At 38.1% G+C, this 19,494-nt stretch overlaps 1 protein-coding gene across 3 annotated transcripts in view; it reads left to right on the forward strand.

The window, feature by feature from the left end:
* The window catches only part of luzp2 (leucine zipper protein 2), a 152,228-nt gene extending 134,207 nt beyond the window's left edge, over positions 1-18,021 (forward strand). For all 3 annotated transcript variants that reach the window (XM_026161611.1, XM_026161602.1, XM_026161616.1), the window contains 3 exons: positions 7,930-8,034; positions 11,115-11,189; positions 17,133-18,021. In XM_026161611.1, coding sequence (XP_026017396.1) covers positions 7,930-8,034; positions 11,115-11,189; positions 17,133-17,240 — 288 coding nt within the window. In that variant the 3' untranslated portion in view covers positions 17,241-18,021. The remainder of the gene's footprint in view (positions 1-7,929; positions 8,035-11,114; positions 11,190-17,132) is intronic.
* The last annotated feature ends 1,473 nt before the right edge of the window (positions 18,022-19,494 follow it).

Genomic DNA, 19,494 nt, shown 5'->3' on the forward strand with positions numbered 1-19,494 from the left:
AACCCTGATCTTTGTCAGTTGTTCTTTTATGTTTTGATATGAATTCAGTCCTGACAGAAGTTATAAAATCAAACTGCTAGATCAACTATCTGTGCTACTCTGAGACTTTCAAAACAGATTTTAGTACAACATGGTCTTGAAAGTATATTTTAAGCTTCCACTTTTGCTATTATAATTCAACCAGAATCACAGTCTTCTAATGAGGTAATGGTGCTAGTAGTTTTTACACCTATAATCAAAAGAAATCAGAGCAACAACATTTGTAACATGGAGCCATGTTCTAATCATGGCTGATTGCATTGTTGGAACGATTTTGTCCCAAGGCAGCTTCATTCACAGTAGTCTTGAATGAATAATTCAGGCTGAATACAAAATGTAATTCTACGGCCCTTTCATGTTACCAGAAGCATGACCAATGGGCCTTTTTCACAGCTGACATTTTGACTTGCCATATCAGGAAAGTCGCAGGTGTAATTAATACCATTAACAATGGCTGTGCTCCATTTAAGTACATCACCAGACTGTGTCAGAGAGACAGTATGCAAAATAATAGTGCCCTGCAACATGCCAAGTAAAGGAAAGTGCAATTGTTGTTTGGGTTTGGGGTTTTTTCAGTCTTATTAGTTACATCAGTTGTTGCATGGGTTTCCTGTAGATATACACTGGGGGATATAATTATTTGATCCTCTGCAGAATTTGTAAGTTTGCTCACTTTCGAGGAATTGAACAGTCCCTATTCTTATGGTAGTTTTGTTTTAATAAAGAGAGAGAGATTATCAATCAGAAATCCAAGAAATAAAAACACTTCCCATAAAAGTTGCAAATTACAAATTTGCACTTCAGTGAGTAAAATAAGTATTTGATCCCCCACAACTCAGTCAGAATTCTGTCTCCCACAGATTGGCTATGTGCCCATCTGGCCTGCACAAGGCTAGAATGGGCTACCAGACCATCAGCAGAAGCTTGATAATAAGAGGACAACTGCTGGTGTGATTATTTAGAAATGGAATAAATTTAAAATGCCCTTTGTCTGAACGTCTCTGCAAGATCGTGCCTCATGGGGTGAAGATGATTGTGAGGAAGGTAGTGGGTCAGCTCAAAACTACATGCGAGGAGCTTGTTAACGATCTGAAGGCAGATAGTCCCTCACTACGCCATGATGGATTGAAATCTTGCAGTGCCAGCAAGGTCCTCTGTTCAAGAAGGCAAGTCTGAAGTTTGCCAGTGAACATCTAAATGATTCAGAGAAGGCTTGGGAGAAAGTGCTGTGGTCAAATGAAACCACAGTCAAGCTCTTTTGTATCCCACTGTGTTTGGAGGAGCAAAAAAAGACGCACGTTTAGGTTATGGAGTGGCCTAGTCAGTCACCAGACTGCCATCTTATAGAAAAACAGGGGATCAAATCAGTATTTTCCCCACTGTGATATGTTGATTTACAGTACAGTCCATGTAGTGTATCTGTATGTAATGAAAATGGCTTAGACTTTGTCTTACAGTATGCAATCAGTTTGATTGTCAGTCCGAACACAAATATTACCGTTTCTTCAGAAAAGTAGGATAAAAATTAGATAAGTTTGCTTTGCAGAGCCAAAAGTAAAGTGGAAAGAAAGTTGGATTTGGGATATGCTTCTGTAATGGTGCAGTATAATTTTCCCTCTGACTTTCCAGATAAGATAAAGCTGGCTGCAGTTTTTTGCCTCTTCCCTTTGTGTAAACACTTTCAAATTGAAATTCATTTCACACAGGAACTTAGTGACATCATGGAATATAACTCTATGCCAAAATATTCACCTCACCGCACATCAGAGCACGCATAATGCACTGTCTGCAATATGAATTTAAGAGTTAGGCGATTATTACCTTCTTTTCAAGTGGCTATTTGTCAATCTGATGCCCCGAGTATCACTCTCTAGAGAGAAATAGCACAGGAAATAATTACTACCAAATATAACAGTTGGGCAAACACACTTCCAGAGGTTGTTCAGAATAATAACATGTCTAAATCAAGCGGCAGTCTAAATAGTTATGTCAGTCTTTGTATTCTGTTCTATAGATTTTGAAGAGAAACACTACTATTTTAGGGCTTTACGGGAGTTTTTTGGATGTTGGACTTGTTCTATATGAAAATTATTAACTCAATGTGACACAGTCTTTGTTTGGAGCCTCTTAAAGTCAGGGTCACAGCAGACTCAACTAAGGGCTCAGGATTTAATCCTTTTTAGGAGTAAAACAAGGTGACTTCCAAGAGGATTCATTCTACAAGTAAGATTATGCTTTCGGTGAGGATATTGTGTCTTGTTTTCCTACTGAACCACATTTTAAGACTAATGACAAGTGTCAAAGTGCAGTTGTATTTTGTTCTTTAAACATTCCTACAAGTATTTTTGTGGCTCTGTGCACAAGAAAAAACCCCCAAAAGATATATAAATCACATACAGCTGAATATACAGATCGCTTTTATTTCTTGAAAATATACTTTTTTATTACCCATAGCTGTTTTACCCCCTATCAAGCAGTCATGTCAACTTCAATCAGAGATTGTGCTAGTTCTGATTTCTGAAAAGCAGTCGCTGCAGTCACTTTGAAATCATCAAGTCGGCCACAGCGCTGCTGTGTCTTATCTGCCATGATACTGGTGAGCAATTCTGGCTTTAAGAGGCTTTTCTCTCCTCAAAGCAGTCACAATTTACTCTGTGTCTCTATCGTGGGTGCCTAAGAGATTTGACATGCCACTTAGAGGATTTTTTTTTAATCATGCTTGAGTAATACCATCCACGCCAGTGCCATTGCAGTACCTTTGCTGTGGCATCATATAAAACAAGATTCTATAATTGACACTTCCTGTTTACACCCTCCTTGGTCAAAACAAAAGGATCTCATCTGACTATGCATTCGCCCATATCTGCCTTTCAAACATACAGCCCAGTACATTCAAGTACAGGAGCAAAATCAGCATCATACAAAAGAAAAGACAAGTACAGGAATTTCAAGAAAGGTGTGGGTTGATTTTTTTATGCTAATGAAGTTTTTACTTCCCCCTTCATTAGCATAGAAATAGCAGCACTTCACTTGTGAGCAGTTGCTGGCTTCATTATCTCCTGTTGCTGTTGTACACTTGACGGGCTGTCTGATAAATCTCAGCGTGCCCTCACAGTGAAAATTACTGGGGTGCTCCATCTGTCCACCCCGCCTGTATATGTAGAGGTGGGTCAGATCCCATTTAATTCAATGCCAAATTTAACTCATATTACGCAATAAGAAAAAAAACACATACAGTAGCACTTACAGGGCATAAAAGAGCCAAATGTTCCACAGCTGAGGAGACAAATGTCGAGAACTTAGCACTAAGAATAATTTAGTATTCCTCATTGTTGTATCTAACAGCATGAAATCACTTGGTTAGTGTAATTGTTATTTATTTTACCCTAGGTTCTTTTGTAGTTTTGAGGCATGTATAAGATTGTCTTATTGTAGCTTAGAAGTGCAATACATAAAATAACTTATTCTAGAAGGGATCCCTGCTGTTTTGCAGCTGTTTCAAGTCTTTCATTTCCTCAACTTTTAATCTTTTAATCCATGTAAAGCAGAAACATGTGTCACTCCAAGAGACAATCTGTTATTAAACAACCAACCAAATTTGAATGTTTGGGCGATTGTGGCTCAAGAGTTGGGAGTTCGCCTTGTAATCGGAAGGTTGCCCGTTCGAGCCCTGGCTTGGTCGTTGTGTCCTTGGGCAAGACACTTCACCCGTTGCCTACTGGTGGTGGTCAGAGGGCCTGGTGGCGCCAGTGTCCGACTCGAACAAAACTTTGTAAAACTTCCTGGGGATGGTCACATTTACATGCTGGTGCTCATTACCAATGAGGTTCTTTGCAATATCAATCCAGCTCTGCTCTAAATAAGAAGAATACATTAAAATAAAATAATAAAAACATTAAAAAGACCTGCTACACTATCAAGGTATAGGCATTAGTTACTATAGGCATATCCTACAGGAAACCAAGTGCTAATGCACTTGAGTATTTAAACAGGTTTCTGTTATGGGACGGGTCATTCTAGGGATGCCTGGCAATTGTGTGATTCTGACCCACTCAGAAAGAAAACAAGTCTAATGAAAAGCAACTTAATTGTGTCAGGGCCAACTCATTAGTATGATAAGTTTAAAAACAGTTCCTTACAGCAGAGTACACTGACAGCATAATGGTGTACTGTTGATTAATTTAGGAATGTCTACAAAATAGATCTGTCCTAAATACCTTAAATAGTGTATCTTTGGGCGACTGTGGCTCAGGGGGTTGGGAATCGCATCTGTAACCGGAAGGTCGCTGGTTCGATCCCTGGGCTCTCTGTCCTGGTCGTTGTGTCCCTGGGCAAGACACTTTACCCTACTTGCCTACTGGTGTTGGCCAGAGGGGCCGATGGCGCGATATGGCAGCCTCGCTTCTGTCAGTCTGCCCCAGGGCAGCTGTGGCTACAACCGTAGCTTGGCTCCACCAGTGTATGAATGTGAGAGTGAATGAATAGTGGTATTGTAAAGCGCTTTGGGTGCCTTGAAAAGCGCTATATAAATCCAATCTATTATTATTATTATTGTTAATTAAAGAAATGTGAATAGTTCTGAAAAATACACTATAGAGTATGCTGAATGCTATGGATGACCAAGGACAGTATAACTTTGCATTATGTAAAAAATTACAAAAAATAGCAACAAAGAGATCACATATATTCAAATGCTTGAATTTCATCAGCACATTTATACTAAAATCTGCTTTGTGTTGTGAAACCTAAAGTGCTTAAGTGCAGGGATGTTTGTTCAAGCACTCTGTGACACCACTTTGAGTGTCACGCTCATAGTTTGAGTTACCGTAATGGGCCTTAAGCTCTGTTAGACACCACAGATAAGACTCTCTCAGACCCTGCCTGACACACACACACACACACACACACACACACACACACACACACACACACACACACACACACACACAAAGCTCTTCTTGCTGGTGAAAGATTCATTAGTGTGAGGATGCAAAGATCAGCAGGATTGAAGTGGAAGTTGCTTCATATTTAACAGTCTTGGGGAGAGAGCCAAGTCTTGTGGTCTGATAGTATGCAATTTTCATCAAAGTAATGGGAGATGATGTCTTAGATGCTCAGAGTACTGGGCTGGAGGAAAATCAGGCATTTCATTGCCCTGCTTTAAGCGCTTACTATTTACTTTTATGATTGTTTCCTTGTCTATAAAAATTATACAGGATATCCATCTCTCCCAGGCAAAGACTAGACAGTAGCGAGCTGACAATCCAAAAACTGCGATAGAATCAAATTTGTGTTCTACAAAAGGAAAAAAAAGACCCAAACAATGTTGCCAAAAACCCACTTAGGTAAGTTAATCTCAATAATAGTTGCAAATAATCACAACTCAGCATATTTGTTTGTGTTCTTTAACAGTCACTGTTCAGCTTTCTTTTCACCTTTTGCTTAATTTCACTCCATGTTTGGTTAAAGGCAGGCTCACAGTGAGCACCACTGAAACCTTTATCACAACAAGCTTTATTAATAATTCAATAATTATATTTCTATGTATATCCAGATGCCTTCAGAATGATATAACTCATGTATGTCCGTGGCGTTATAACAGAATACGTTACAAAATTAATCAATTCAAATTGGTAATAAGAAATAATTTGTTAATTAGTATCTATTTGTTGTAGAACTGTTTGCTAGCATCAAATTAACATGAAAGTTTAACAACTTATCAAATAATATGATATGTAGTATTGTAATATTATAAATGGTGGTTATTATGAAGTGTTACTTGGAAAACTGCTGCTTTTAAGCACTAAGGCTCTGCTGAAAAGTCAGGGGCCTTATGGAGAGACAAACAGATGGTAAGAATGGAAAGTGTGGCTGGTTCTGACAGATGCTGTCAAAAGTTGGGGAATTGTGTATGAAATGTTCACCCAAATGTGGTCACTTCCACAAGTAATGTCAGTTCTCCTGAACCTGCCTAAAAAGATGTTGCTTCAGCTGACACAATAAGAATGGCGTTTGACATTGACAGGTTAAGATTGCTTATGTTCATCTTGCAACTGTCTTGCTTTACGCTCTCAAGAGACCACGTTTGACCCAGTTAAAGTGTACTTGTCTTGTGCAGAAGACTAGCTGCAGAAGACAGTCAGACTTTGGGAGAAAGATCTGGTATAACAAGCCTAATTAATATTTCAACCCTTGGTCCTTACCAGACAAAATGGCATGATGAGTGAAAAGATGGTGTCTGTATCTACACGAGTGTAGATCCTAAGCTTTTATTCAAGGGGTGAAAGAAATTATTATAAAGTGATAAACTGGAATCATTGTTAAACACTGCCTGAAGTATGGATCTCCTGAACATGACCAAAGAATGGATTTCCTCATTTGTGATGCTTTGCCCTGCCTTTAGTGCAGCCATCTTCAGTTGCTGTTTGTTTTTTTCTCCACCAAATAAAATCAATGCAGCTGCTTCTGTGATCCATGGTCACTGGAATCCATGCAATTCATCCATGGTCATATCCTCATATAAGGATCCCAAATGCCACATTTCCTTCAATTCCAGAACTTTTATCTCCATAATTATTGAAGAAATAATGGAATCCTCTGCAACTGTCCATTAAGCTTTTGAGTGTCAAATTATATTTTGTCCCATGAAAAGTGGGGATGTACAGGGATGTATAGGGAGTACAGCCATTTGTGCTGTACTCTCAAATTACAGCTAAGAATCTACACTTGTGTTTTAACAAATTATCTATCTGTTTAGTTACTCCTTTAACCACAACCACTTCTTATAATTTTTTCTAAGTGCCTCTTACTTAAAGCAAGTATGTAAAATTTTTAAATGTTCACCAGATCAGTCATATTATCCAAAAACAGGCTATAAATCACATTTGAAATGACATCAGGAGTTTAGTGAGATAATGAGGAACATTAATATTTTTATAGTCTAGGTTTTTGCTTTTTCCTGAGAAGTCATTTCCCATAAGACCATACCATTATTTGTCAGTATTTGAATGAATTCCTCTGTTCAATAGCAAAATGATGACTGTCATGTAACTCTCCAGAAACCCCTATCAATTTTTATTTACTTTTATTTTACTTTTTTGCTTGTTTTTGTGTGTTTTTGCCTTTTGGACTCAAGCACTACTGATTTTAAAGTGCATCAACCTTGAAAAAGTCATGTTTTCTATGCAGACATCATTTCAGGTGGTAGCGATATGGATTGCTCTACTACCTCCCGAGAAAACCTTTTCATCTCTGACTGTCCGTCTTGTTTTCCTTCCTCTATCTCAGAATTGCTTTGGCTCTGTTTGCAGTGGGTCACTTCACTGAAACATCATTGTTGATCATGTGCAGGTCTCATAGTATTAAATCCCAAATCTACCTTCTGAACTGCAACTACTTCTCACTCTGAGGTGGTCTGTGTATTTCTGTACAGACATCAGTGGTATTCTTGTTTGAAGGTCCAACATCTGAGACCTCAGAAAGATTGGTAAAAGCTGTGTATTTATTTATTTATTTAGTGTCATAACATATTCTGATCCTAACAATACTATGCAAGTATGATGGTATCCAGTTACTGTACATATGAACACTTAAAAACTTAAATTACACAGTGCATCAGATTTATTATCTATTTTAATCTAAATAGAACTCTAACTTACAAAATGAACAACCATGCAATATTAAATATGACCTACGTTTTGGAAAAATGAGAAACTTTTGTTTGTTTTATCCTGTAATAAATTAAATTGAACATAAATACACAAATAAAATATATGTTTAAATATGAAATAAACATATATGTATTAGAACTACTAGGTTTTGAAGAATTTCAAGAACCTATTTGCTCATGTGTTTTTAACCCCAAGTTTATATTTCTGTTTTCCTCTGCAGGATATCTCCAAAGTTCAGAGAATTGTCACTGCCAGTAAATCACCCATGAACGTCAGTGTCATAAGGAGAGAGAATGGTGGAGCCAAAGAGTGCCAGATGGAAAAGGTGAGCCTTTAGAGTAATTAAAATACAGTGGCCTCTCTAATCTGACTTTCAATTGTTCACTAAATTCATACTCAAGTCCCTCATCAAAAGTCAAAGAACTCGCTTTTGCTCCAATTGTCCTTAGTGGGTTCATGAATTACAAAATCTTATAGAAGGTCTGCAACAAGTTTCAACTAAATGATGCATCTTTAGTTAGGAGTTTTGGTGTAGCTCAGCAGTAATTTGGTTTAATGAAATTAGACATTACTAAAGGAACACCATGTGCTGCATGAAGACTAATAACACAGTTTTACATTGCTTTGGAGATTGAAGGTGACCTATTATGTTTTTCTTTGTTATCGGTCCTACATGCTTAACTCACTTGACTCTTTATAGCTCCATCCCTTCAGTCTAGATTACCTTTTTTATCCAGTCCAAATGAGATCCCAATATCCTCGTAGATCTTAGTGACATGGATCAGTGAGTCGATCCATGTCACAGGGATGACTCACTGCTGATGTCTTCCCTGTACAGGATGTAGCTGATGACTGATGATCACTCCACTTCTACTTTTAGCAATATGCTGTGTTAGGGGATTGAAGCCAATGCAGAACAGTAGTGTTAACAGTGCATCACTTTGGTGTATTCCACTCTTGATTATGACTTCTGTGATTGCCAGTGGTCTTCCACAGCCCCGCTGAGTTCCTGTTGAACATCAGTAGTGTACTACTAGTGTTGCCTTGTGCCAAGCAATATCGATGTGTGGCGTATTGAGTCATAGGCTTTCTAAGCTATGCTCATTTGTTGACTAAAATGACTTCTCGGTTTGGTTCCTGTGATGGTTTAGAAGAGCTTTCATGTTGTGGAGAATCAGGTAATTGTAAGTTAGATGGCCCTTGTACCTTTGTGGGGATCCTTCATGATCAATGCTGTTTTGCCCTGTACTAACCAGCCCAGATGGGTACATGCTGTTATCAGCCCACTTATTGCCTTTATCCCTCAGTCACGGAGGTTTAGCTATGAGCACAGACGTCTGATCCACCTTCAGTTCAAACCTTCAATTCATAACAGGGAGTTTGTTTTGAGAAAGTTTGGTTCAATGCGTGCAAGGGAGCTAAAACAACTTGTTTCAGGCAGTGGATGAACTGAGCTAGTGCGGCAAGGCCCAGTAAAAAATCAATAAGGATTATTTTTATCTGTGAATCGTGCAAATCTTCTTGAATAGAGTCCCATATAAATGTGCATTTGTAAATGAGCATAAGAAGTCCATTTTAATGAGTTGAATAAACTGGCAGTATTGATTTGGTGCTTTTCTTTTTGTTTGTCATTTTAAACTGGATATTCATACTGAACTATGGGTCAATCAAAATGCAATTCTGAAATCATGATTTGGGCTGTAAGACATGTCTGTACATCGGTTTAAGTAAATTTAAGCAAAATAATGAATACAAAAATACCTTAAAGATTAATTGAGAAAGAAAATGTTTTTTGTTACATCCTTGAAACTCACTAACAAGGTAGTGCGTTCATTTGACCTGTTATTGCATGGGAAAGTACTGTAGTTGCAGTGATCACAAAATTTGCACATTCACACTTCAAAGAGCTCTTCACTCAGAGCCTCATTGACACTTTGACAGCAGTTATTGAGGAAGGAGAGCGTGGAGCAGTCACTGACCTCTCCTGTTCAGATTTTTTTCATGAAGGACTTTGGTACCTCAGACAAGAGACTTGCTTCTCCAAGGTCCGGGCAACTGTGAGCAGTCAGCTATGAGGGAGGCTCCAAAAGACTGCTTCCAACAATGTCAAAATCAAGAGGCTCCGAAGAAGCAGAGGAAGTAAACAGAGCCTGTAAGGATTTTTGACAAGTGGCTATCAAGAACTATTACAGGCATAAGTTGATAGACTACAGGAGACAGGGGAATAGTGAGGAGTGCTGCCCTGGAAGGAAATTGCCCTGTGTGGAAACTGTGTCAAAGAGATTGTTCCTTAATGAAATTGTGCCAAAAACAATGTTCACTGGCGTCTCATAATTGATTATATAATTTTGGCAGGGGCGTGAAAAGGGAGAAACATGCTGATACAGATAAGAGGAGACATATTTGAAACAGAGACTCGTGTTTGCCCATGATCATTGCTGCTTTTCCCCCTTGTCCTTTTCTCTCTGTGGGCGGGGAGGAAATGAAGAAAGACAATTTATATGAGCATGTGTAGCTTGCAGTGTGTCCCTGGTTTGAAAATGAAATGTGATGGCCTTGCTATACTTTAACAAATTACCTATGTTTTATAGACAGGATTGACATTCAGCTAATACAAAAAGTACTGCTGTCAGCGCTAATCTTGTTAAAATGACGTTAACTCCATAACTGCATTGATGCGGCAAATCTCCGTTAGCGAGTTAGCGTGGATCGTGCATGAGTGGGGCTGCAGGGCGTCATCGTGTTTACGAGCTAATCACGCTAACACGTTGACGCCATGCACCCCCATGCACGGGGAGCGCATTAATGCAGTTATGGCGTTAACGTCATTTTAACAAAATTAATGCTGGCAGCACTAACAAAAACATCACAGTTGGTGTAAATAATTACTATTTTAGTACTTATTATAGATTACAACAATCATTCATTTTCAACAATCAGCAGCTTCAAATAACTGCTTTCTCTTTTTTAACAACCAAGCTCTTTATATTTTGAATAATAAAATGTTAATTGACTAATAAATAAATACTTTTAAACATTTAAAGTGCACATATAAGGCTACGTTTCTTTCATAATGAGAATAAGATAAGCAGCTTACTCTGCTTACTCTGTGGTTGTTGAAGTCAGTGATTCCTTGAAGCTTATTTGTAAAAATAAGAGGTTTATGAATTTGACTGATGTGAGTTTATTTATCTGTTTTCACTGAATACATAAAGCTGGGACACTGTACACTGCTACATCAGCTTATCACCCTATGTAATACAATATATCTGTCTGGCAAAGAGGTATATTTTTTTCATCATCATTTTAGTTACTGTAATGAAAAAATAAAGTTAGGCTGACTGGGTAAATAAAGTATTCCTCATCTCATCATCATCTCATATTGTCCTCATATTGTTCTCCTAGACTGGGAGTGACTGCTTCCAGAATCAGACGGAGGAATCAGCTCCAGAAAGCAGAAAGCTACCAGAGCAACAGCAGGTGTGTGTCACGGGATTTATATGAAAATATGAATTTATATGCTGACATATTTTTCATTAGTACAGTGAAGTTTTATGTTAGTTTATTTTATTGGTTTATCCATTTAAAAGTTAATTCATTCAATTTCAGTCCTAATGCCATTTTCTTTATATCGAAGGCATACGTGTTTAAAATTTGGTCAAAGACCAGTCAAGTCTTTTGCAAAATAACACAATTCTTAATATTTTGCCCTTGTGCACCATCACAGTGGTGTAGAGCAGCGGTCCCCAACCTTTTTGTGCCACGGACCGGTTTATGCCCGACAATATTTTCACGGACCGGCCTTTAAGGTGTCGCGGATAAATACAACAAAATAAAACTAGTACTGGTACCAAAAAAAGAAGATTTATTCATAACACACGTGAAAAGACCCAGGAAAACCAAGTTAGCGATAAAAACGATAACAAAATAACGCTTTCACACCTGAGCCTCAACTCTCGCGGCCCGGTACCAAACGAGTCACGGACCGGTACCGGTCCGAGGCCCGGGGGTTGGGGACCGCTGGTGTAGAGAGCCCTATCACCCTCACCCTAAAAGCCAAGATGTGTTTGAAGTGCAAAAATTCAGCTTTAACAAAAGTACTGTATTAAAACTACAGTCATCTTTTTTTTATCTAGAGTCTACCATTTTCAGAGGATATTGTTCAATTATGTCCAAATATTAATGAATCTGACTGTATACAATGCACTTTCATTTCACAATGCCTCTGTCAGTGCGCCCCAGGGTGGCTGTGGCTACAATGTGGCTTGCCATCACCAGTGTGTGAATGTGTGTGTGAATGGGTGGATGACTGGATTTGTAAAGCGCTTTGGGGTCCTTAGGGACTAGTAAAGCGCTATATAAATACAGGCCATTTACCATTTTACTAGCAAGTGAAATACATATATGATATAATTACATAGTTTATGACAAGATAGTGTAGCAGCTTTTACCCTGTCATAGCTTTTGACAATAATTTTTGGATTATCCTGCAGTGTAATCAAACAGATGGCATGACAAGCCATTTTCAAACGACAATATGGAAAGAAAGGCAACACAGATGTAGCTGACACATTGTGACGACATCCTTCCTGACAACTACTAACTAAACAAACTGATTTAGCTCTGTATATAATGAAGTACATCCCAAAGACATCAAATGAAACACAGTTGATGATTCATCAAGACACAAGCGAGACACACAACATCTACATCACATTCCTAAAAAAGTGGAGAAAAAAAGCAACCAATCCATAAAAATCTATTATTCAGTGTGCCAATGTCACCTACAGTATGTGATATTCAATGTCCTGTCAAAGTCCATGCTTAACTGCCTCCCTCATCCTATTATTGAATTGAGTCACACCTGTTTGGTGGTGGCAGATGGTACAGCAAAACAATGCATCTCATTTCAATGCAGTGCAATACTGTGTAACTGAGCAACTGTCTTGCATTCCAAGTGGCAGCAATCCATTTTTAGACACGCAGAGTATTTGCAAACAAATACAAGAATATTGCAAAGGAGACAAATGGGCTTATTTGACTTCTCAGGTTTATTTTGTGCCAGAGAGATATTCTGTGAAAGTTTAACAAGTGTTTTCTTGTGTAGCAACGCTTTGGACTATGTCCCTGATTTATAGCATTATGAGATGTAATGCTATTTCGATTTCGATTTAATGTAGTGAACTTAATCTAGGATGTTACTTGTTAGGGGAGTCAGAAGAATTCCCCAAGGCAAAAAAATGTAACTGCAAAAAGAAATCCTTGTTAGGGCACAAAGTACATTTTTAATCCTAGTATTGTTTTCTTTGAAAAAGAAGAAATGCAGGAAAACAGTAGCAAGGTTTTCAGCCATCACCATCAGGTCGGTCTAATGACATTGTAAGACGTAATGGTTATATAGTTATGATCCTTCTTAGATCACTAATTGCGAAATTTTCATATTGTGTTGCAGTACCAAATGTACAATAGACTATTTTCCTTCTGTCAGTTTTTATCCCTCTTGCACAGCACTTGCCATACATGGTGTAGTAAACAGTTTGATTAGTAGTAATTTGCATTCCAGTCTCAGTGGATCAATCTGCATTTAGGTGCTCCGTATTTCTGTCACTTCTCCACCTTCATTACGCGTTTTCATGTTCGATTTGTGGCAACTGAGAACCCAAGTGTCATTTCTCCTTATGTTCAGATGTTTTTGAAAGAAAAAGTATTTACAGTCTTGTACCTGTTGTGTTTGGTACAACGCCGCAGTAGTTATGAAAAAGAAAAACAAGGAAACACTTTAGGTGAGCTATATTGCACAATCCTTATCTATAGGGCGATAGTGGCTCAAAGTATTGGCAGGCCGTCTTGTAACCGGAAGGTTGCCGGTTCAAGCCCCGGCTCGGACAGTCTCTGTCTCTGGCAAGACACTTCACCTACCGCCTACTGGTGATGGCCAGAGCGGCCAATGGCGCGATATGCCAGCTGTAGCTACCTCCACCAGTGTATGAATGTGAGAGTGAATGAATTGTAAATTGTGTATAAATGCAATCTATTATTATTATTGACTTAGCCTCCTCTGGCAGACTGATGTGGCCTCGTCATGCACAGAGTGACAGAGCAATATTTAAAAAAAATTGCAAAAGTGTGCCATTTAAACTTAATACAATGTATCTAAATTTCAGATTATGTTTAAACACATCAATAAATTCATTGAAAAAAAAAAGTTGGTTCATTTTCTTTTTCTTTTCTGTGTTCCTATAGGTCAAACATATAACTTCATACCATTTTAGCACATGTTGACATTCTTAAGCAACAGAGCATATTTCAGAAGTACCACAGCATGAGTAATGTTTGTGTCTGACATTCCTGAATTCATTAAAAATGTGCAAGTGGAAGCACGCCAGCTGGAATATAAAAATCACAAAGGGTGATAAGGAAATGATAAAAATCAAGTAAGGCAGCTATGCAGTCATTCAAATAAACAGCTACTGTTTATGATTCAAAGTGAAGTAAACATTAGCAAAAATATGTTTTAGGCTTCCAAAGAATTCCTTCTGCTTTCACCTAGTTTGCTAATAATGATGTTATTCAATCAGTGGTATGTGTTTAGTGGTGTGTTTTAAAGTATTATATAGCTACTGATTTTTCTGTTGGATGTATCTGTAGGCAAAAATAAATATCCATCCATCCATCCATCCATTCGCTTCCGCTTATCCTTTTCAGGGTCGCGGGGGGCGCTGGAGCCTATCCCAGCTGTCATAGGGCGAGAGGCGGGGTACAAGACAAAAATAAATAAATAAATAAAAATCTCACAATCTCCATGCAATGTAAATATATTGTCGTATGGTTGTTTATTATTAAGTACAGAGTCAGGATGAATCAGAATAAATTCAAAAAGGTGGAAACATTATTTCAGATTTTTTTTCTGTCCGTCAGCCATATTGTTGGCCACATTGGCTTTAAAGCAAAACTATGAATGTCTGCTTGTAGGGTGACATTCATAGTTCTGCTACTGACAAAGCTCTTGAAAGTTTTTCCAAAAATCGACCGTCAACTAAAACTACTGGATGTTCTTAAGAGAGTTCTTGGTGGTGAAAAATAAGATATACACAGTAAAAAATCCCAATCTTGACATCAAAGTGGGTGGAAAGAAATCACAAGAGTGCATTAAGTGAGGAATCATGCCTGCAGATGAACAGATGAAAGGAAGCATGATTGATTCTCATCCACTGGATCAGATATATGATTCTTTCAAAAGTGCTTTGAATCAAAGTTTGAAAAAAAAAAAACTAAAATATTTATCTATCTGTCTATGAATACAATATGATAATTATGAAGAAGCATTTTTATGCATGCTATAAGTCTGTCAAAGCACCTCCAAAATGATTGGTTTGATGGCCAATTCTTGCATGCAGACAACCTGTTTCCACAAAAGCTCAGAGATCCATGCTAGCCACTGTACTATAGACAAAATGCCAGCTTACAGGCTCTTCTTGAAATGGTTTTTGCATAGTTCAGAGTTGGGCATTGGGTCATTGTCTTGTTGTAGCGGGAAATTGGTTGCAATCAAGTGGTGCTAACAGGGTATGACATGACATTGCAAAATGGAGTGGTAGCTTTTCTTGTTCAAGATCCCATTATCCCATCTCTTTGCTGGTAATCAATCTGGCAATTTATCACCAGCAGAGCAACACATTTCTCCACCATTCTTGACAGATGTCAAGCACACCTCCAGCATTTTTTCATTTCCTACTCTCAATCTTCTATTTGACCCAAACACCTTAAGCTTAGTCCATAACACTTTACCTCCTGCCCACTCTCTATGTTTTCCCCATCCTAATCTTCTCCTTTTATTAGCCATTCTCAGATATGGCATTTTCTATCCTAAGAGACTGAACATGACTGGCTGAGGACGTGTGTTCTATTTTACAGCTAGAAGTCATCTGACAAAATTAATACACATAAGTCAAAATAATATCACAATGAGAAAATTAGAGACAAGAGAATGTTTTTCTTCTTTTTTTTTTCACACAATACACAGATTTAGACTAAATAACAGCATGCAAATATAATACAGTTCTGTTTAGTGTTTACTGCCACTAAACAGAATAGAACAGAACAATGCCTGTGGATGGAGAGCAAGAACAAAGCAGTATGCCCAGTTGTTTATCAAAAAAAGTTGCTAGATTTAACACTTAAAAAAAGTTGTCAAAGGATTCCTCAAGTCTAGGAACAAAGTCACTGAATTGTCAAAAACTATGTGAACTGAAGCATGCTAATCACTCCTGTGAGTCAGGGGAACGTAAGATACCAAGCTGAGGTGCTTTTCATGTCCACATAAAAAAAAAAACCCTCTTTATCCCAAATTTAAAAACACTATGGAAACAAATACTTTGATATTCGTGTCTAAAATTGGCCAAACCCACTTTAAACAAGCATTAAAATATGTGGTGATGGAACAAAAGAGTTTATTCTGATATTAGCATAGAACCCGAGCGTATATCATGGGTTCAGTTGAGTTGTGATTTGTATAACTGTGTCACTGTTACACAGTAAGTTGTACAATTGATTAATTCTTAATGTACTCTGCAGAGTTTTGACCTTCAGTTTTTCAGTGTAGCTGTGTTTCATGTGAGTAGCCTCTCTGTTTTGCAAGTAAAGACGATAAAGCCCGAGTACAAGTAAGCAGGCCTTGCGATCCAAATGTCGGAGACGATTCAGCCCTAATCTGCATATCAACAGTGGGAGCTGTTAATCAATCAATCAAACAATCCAGGATAAAAAGATACCAAAAAACCTACAAAAATTTGGGATTTTTTAGTAAAGGTTCCCAGTACCTATATGCAGGTTTAAACTGCAGGATACACTTTGAAGTTCTTTTGTTCACAAAAAAAGCATAAATATATGCCTTTTTGTGTGTGTGTGTGTGTGTGTGTGTGTGTGTGTGTGTGTGTGTGTGTGTGTGTGTGTGTGTGTGTGTGTGTGTGTGTGTGTGTGTGTGTGTGTGTGTGTTTGAATTTGCTGGTGCAACTTTACAAAAAAGCTACCCAAATGCACTTTTTAGTGACTATGTAGCTGTGGATGTGACAACCAGCAATTACACTATGGTGAATTATTATGTTTGGGGAGGACGGGCTGATGCAGGCCAGTAGCTATCAGTCTTTCAAAGGCAACTGATGCAACTGTGGTAGCATATAAATAGGACAGATGCTAGACAGCATAAGGACTAGGACAAGTAGAGAGAAGCACTTTGAATATAGGAGCATAGCAGCAGTCATCATATGAAAGACTTGCCGTGTTTTACTGTTTAAATTTTCTTTGTATTTCATATAGATTTAGGAGGTATTTTCTGCTAAGATTACAAACCACCATATGCCTACTATTGAACACCATTGTGTCAGTCTTGCCTCATTATTATTCTTTATCTTCTGAACCTAACAGGAAAAGAGCCAAGTGCAGAGTGGAAAATTCAACACAAAGCCCACACACGACAATGACGAGGCAGAGGGAGGCAGCAGCAAAAAGACAAAGCCCCATAAATACAACTGAGAGGACGGCATATCAACGGGAGCACAGATCTACTGCATTGCCTGAAGGATCTTTCTAAGAGCACATACTCGCACACTTCTACAAAACGCATGCACACACACACAGACACACACTCACTTTTTCGACACACATGCACACATGCGCATATCAGCATCGTTAGCAAGAGCTGAGACACTGGAATTGTCAACAAATTTCAAACTGTCATCTAAAAAAACCTCCATAGTAAAATGGCATGCGTTTAGAAATTTTTTTCAAAGGTAGCAATGGCACTGGTAACTTGTTTCATGATCGTTCATTTGTTGTTTACTTATCTGAGTTTTGTTCCGAGTGAGGACACTGCTTTCTAAATGTGTGATCTTTCTAGAAAATCCCTTTGCACTGGTGAGGTCTGACACTGTATCCTGTGATAAGTATATCAATTGACAAATAAAAAAGTACTCCTACCACTACTATTACTACTACTACTACTACCCAACTTAGAATATTGTTTGTCACTCATTGTAGCAAGGTTAATTTACTCCTCCACATTTTGAAATATAGAGGCTCAAGTTGGCTGGCCAACTGTTCAACATTTAATATTTCAGCACTCTTTCTGCCTTTAACACTCCAGAGGCAAAGAGCCAAAGACTCACAATGGGTCGTCTCCCTGAGAATGTGCCATGCACTGAGTAGTAACTCCTAGCTACATGTATCTGTGTTATCTGACCTTTCTGTGTCCTTTCAATAAACTGTAATTTTCAGTAAATGTGTGAAGAATAAATGGTTATTTGTGGGAAAGAAATTAGTGAGTATGTTTGTGATTAACGGCAGAAAATATTTCGTATTGCAAAGAAAGTTCCGGTTTCACGCCCTGTGAATATGAACTGCTCGAGGTCGTGGGAGACATCGGTTGATATATTTAATTGGTTATCGAAACAGTGTATGTACCTTTTGGATTGTAAACATCTAATAATAAATATGAACATATTTATATAAAAAAAAACGCACTTGAGGTTTTCTTCAAAGAAATCCTACAGCTTTATTACTCATAGCCAAAAAAAGGTTGTTTTTTTTAAAGTAACTTTGCCATGGACAGTTATGTCTCAAGCACAAATGTGGCTGGGTAAAAATGGATTTAAATTCAATAAAGCTGTGCTTATGTTAAGCCTTAGTGATTTCACTTTCAATATAAAGCAGAAAATAGGGGAGGGGAAACAAGAAAATGAAAACAACTGAAAGTTCTCATGAGGTTCATGAAAACAGCCAGAGTTACACAAAGAAGCTTGTAAACAAAGAGGAATAGTAGAATTAAGACGTGCAATATATATTTTATAAAAGCCACCGCCAACATCCCACTGTCTCATCAGTCATGGGATGCAGTGTCATTTTACAGTATCGACTATGGTATATCGCTGTCAGCATTTCAAAAGCTTCCACATGTTAAGCATCACTCTCAAATGCTCATACTATATTGTTAACTATAAAAGCACGTCTGTGGCTCCTTTAAGAGCTTTGGAAGCTCACAACTGTGTTAAGCAGCTTTATGGTCACAGCATCCCCTTCATGTGATACTTGGCTATCATCACTGAATACAACAGTGACCGTGCTGGAAAATGTTAGCCGACAGGTGGAGAATGCTATTTTAAGACGCACAATCCATCTTTTCTGTAAGTTTGACAACTTTTCCCAGGTCGACTCTGTGTCTTGCTGAGAAGAGAAGAAAAGAAAAGGACCACTGCCAGGATTTGGAGACCCAGGGTGCATCCTGCTAATGGTGACATTACACCTCGGAGCCAACTGTTTCCAGAACATTGGAAAGAAGAACTATGGTAAAGTTTTCCTATCAGACAGACAAGCCTGAGGTTTGATCAAAGTGGCATTGGAGTGTCTCTATGTCATATTCTTTTTACTGCCTCCTATTCACTGCTGATAATGATGTATTTTTCAAGGACAGAGAGTCAGATTTCATTCGTTGCTGACCTAGACAGGGAACCTATTCTTACATCCAGCCAAAGAGGACTGTTCAATGTGAATACAAAGTATTGTTGTAAGAGATGTTGTAAGAGATTATGAAATAAAGGTAATGGAATCCCACACAGTGTTAGCATTAAGCTTTGTCCTTGAGTTCGCTACATTCTTTCTAGTTAACAAAGCTTTATACAATTAAAAAACACATCGCTGTAAGACAAGTCTGTTAAAATATAACTCTTTACAATCTTTGATTTTCTAGGCTATAGATGCCAACCTAGAAATTCTTTTTAAAAGCACCAGTGTT

This window comes from Astatotilapia calliptera, chromosome 1, assembly GCF_900246225.1.
Source record: "Astatotilapia calliptera chromosome 1, fAstCal1.2, whole genome shotgun sequence".
NCBI classification, from domain to species: Eukaryota; Metazoa; Chordata; class Actinopteri; order Cichliformes; family Cichlidae; genus Astatotilapia; species Astatotilapia calliptera.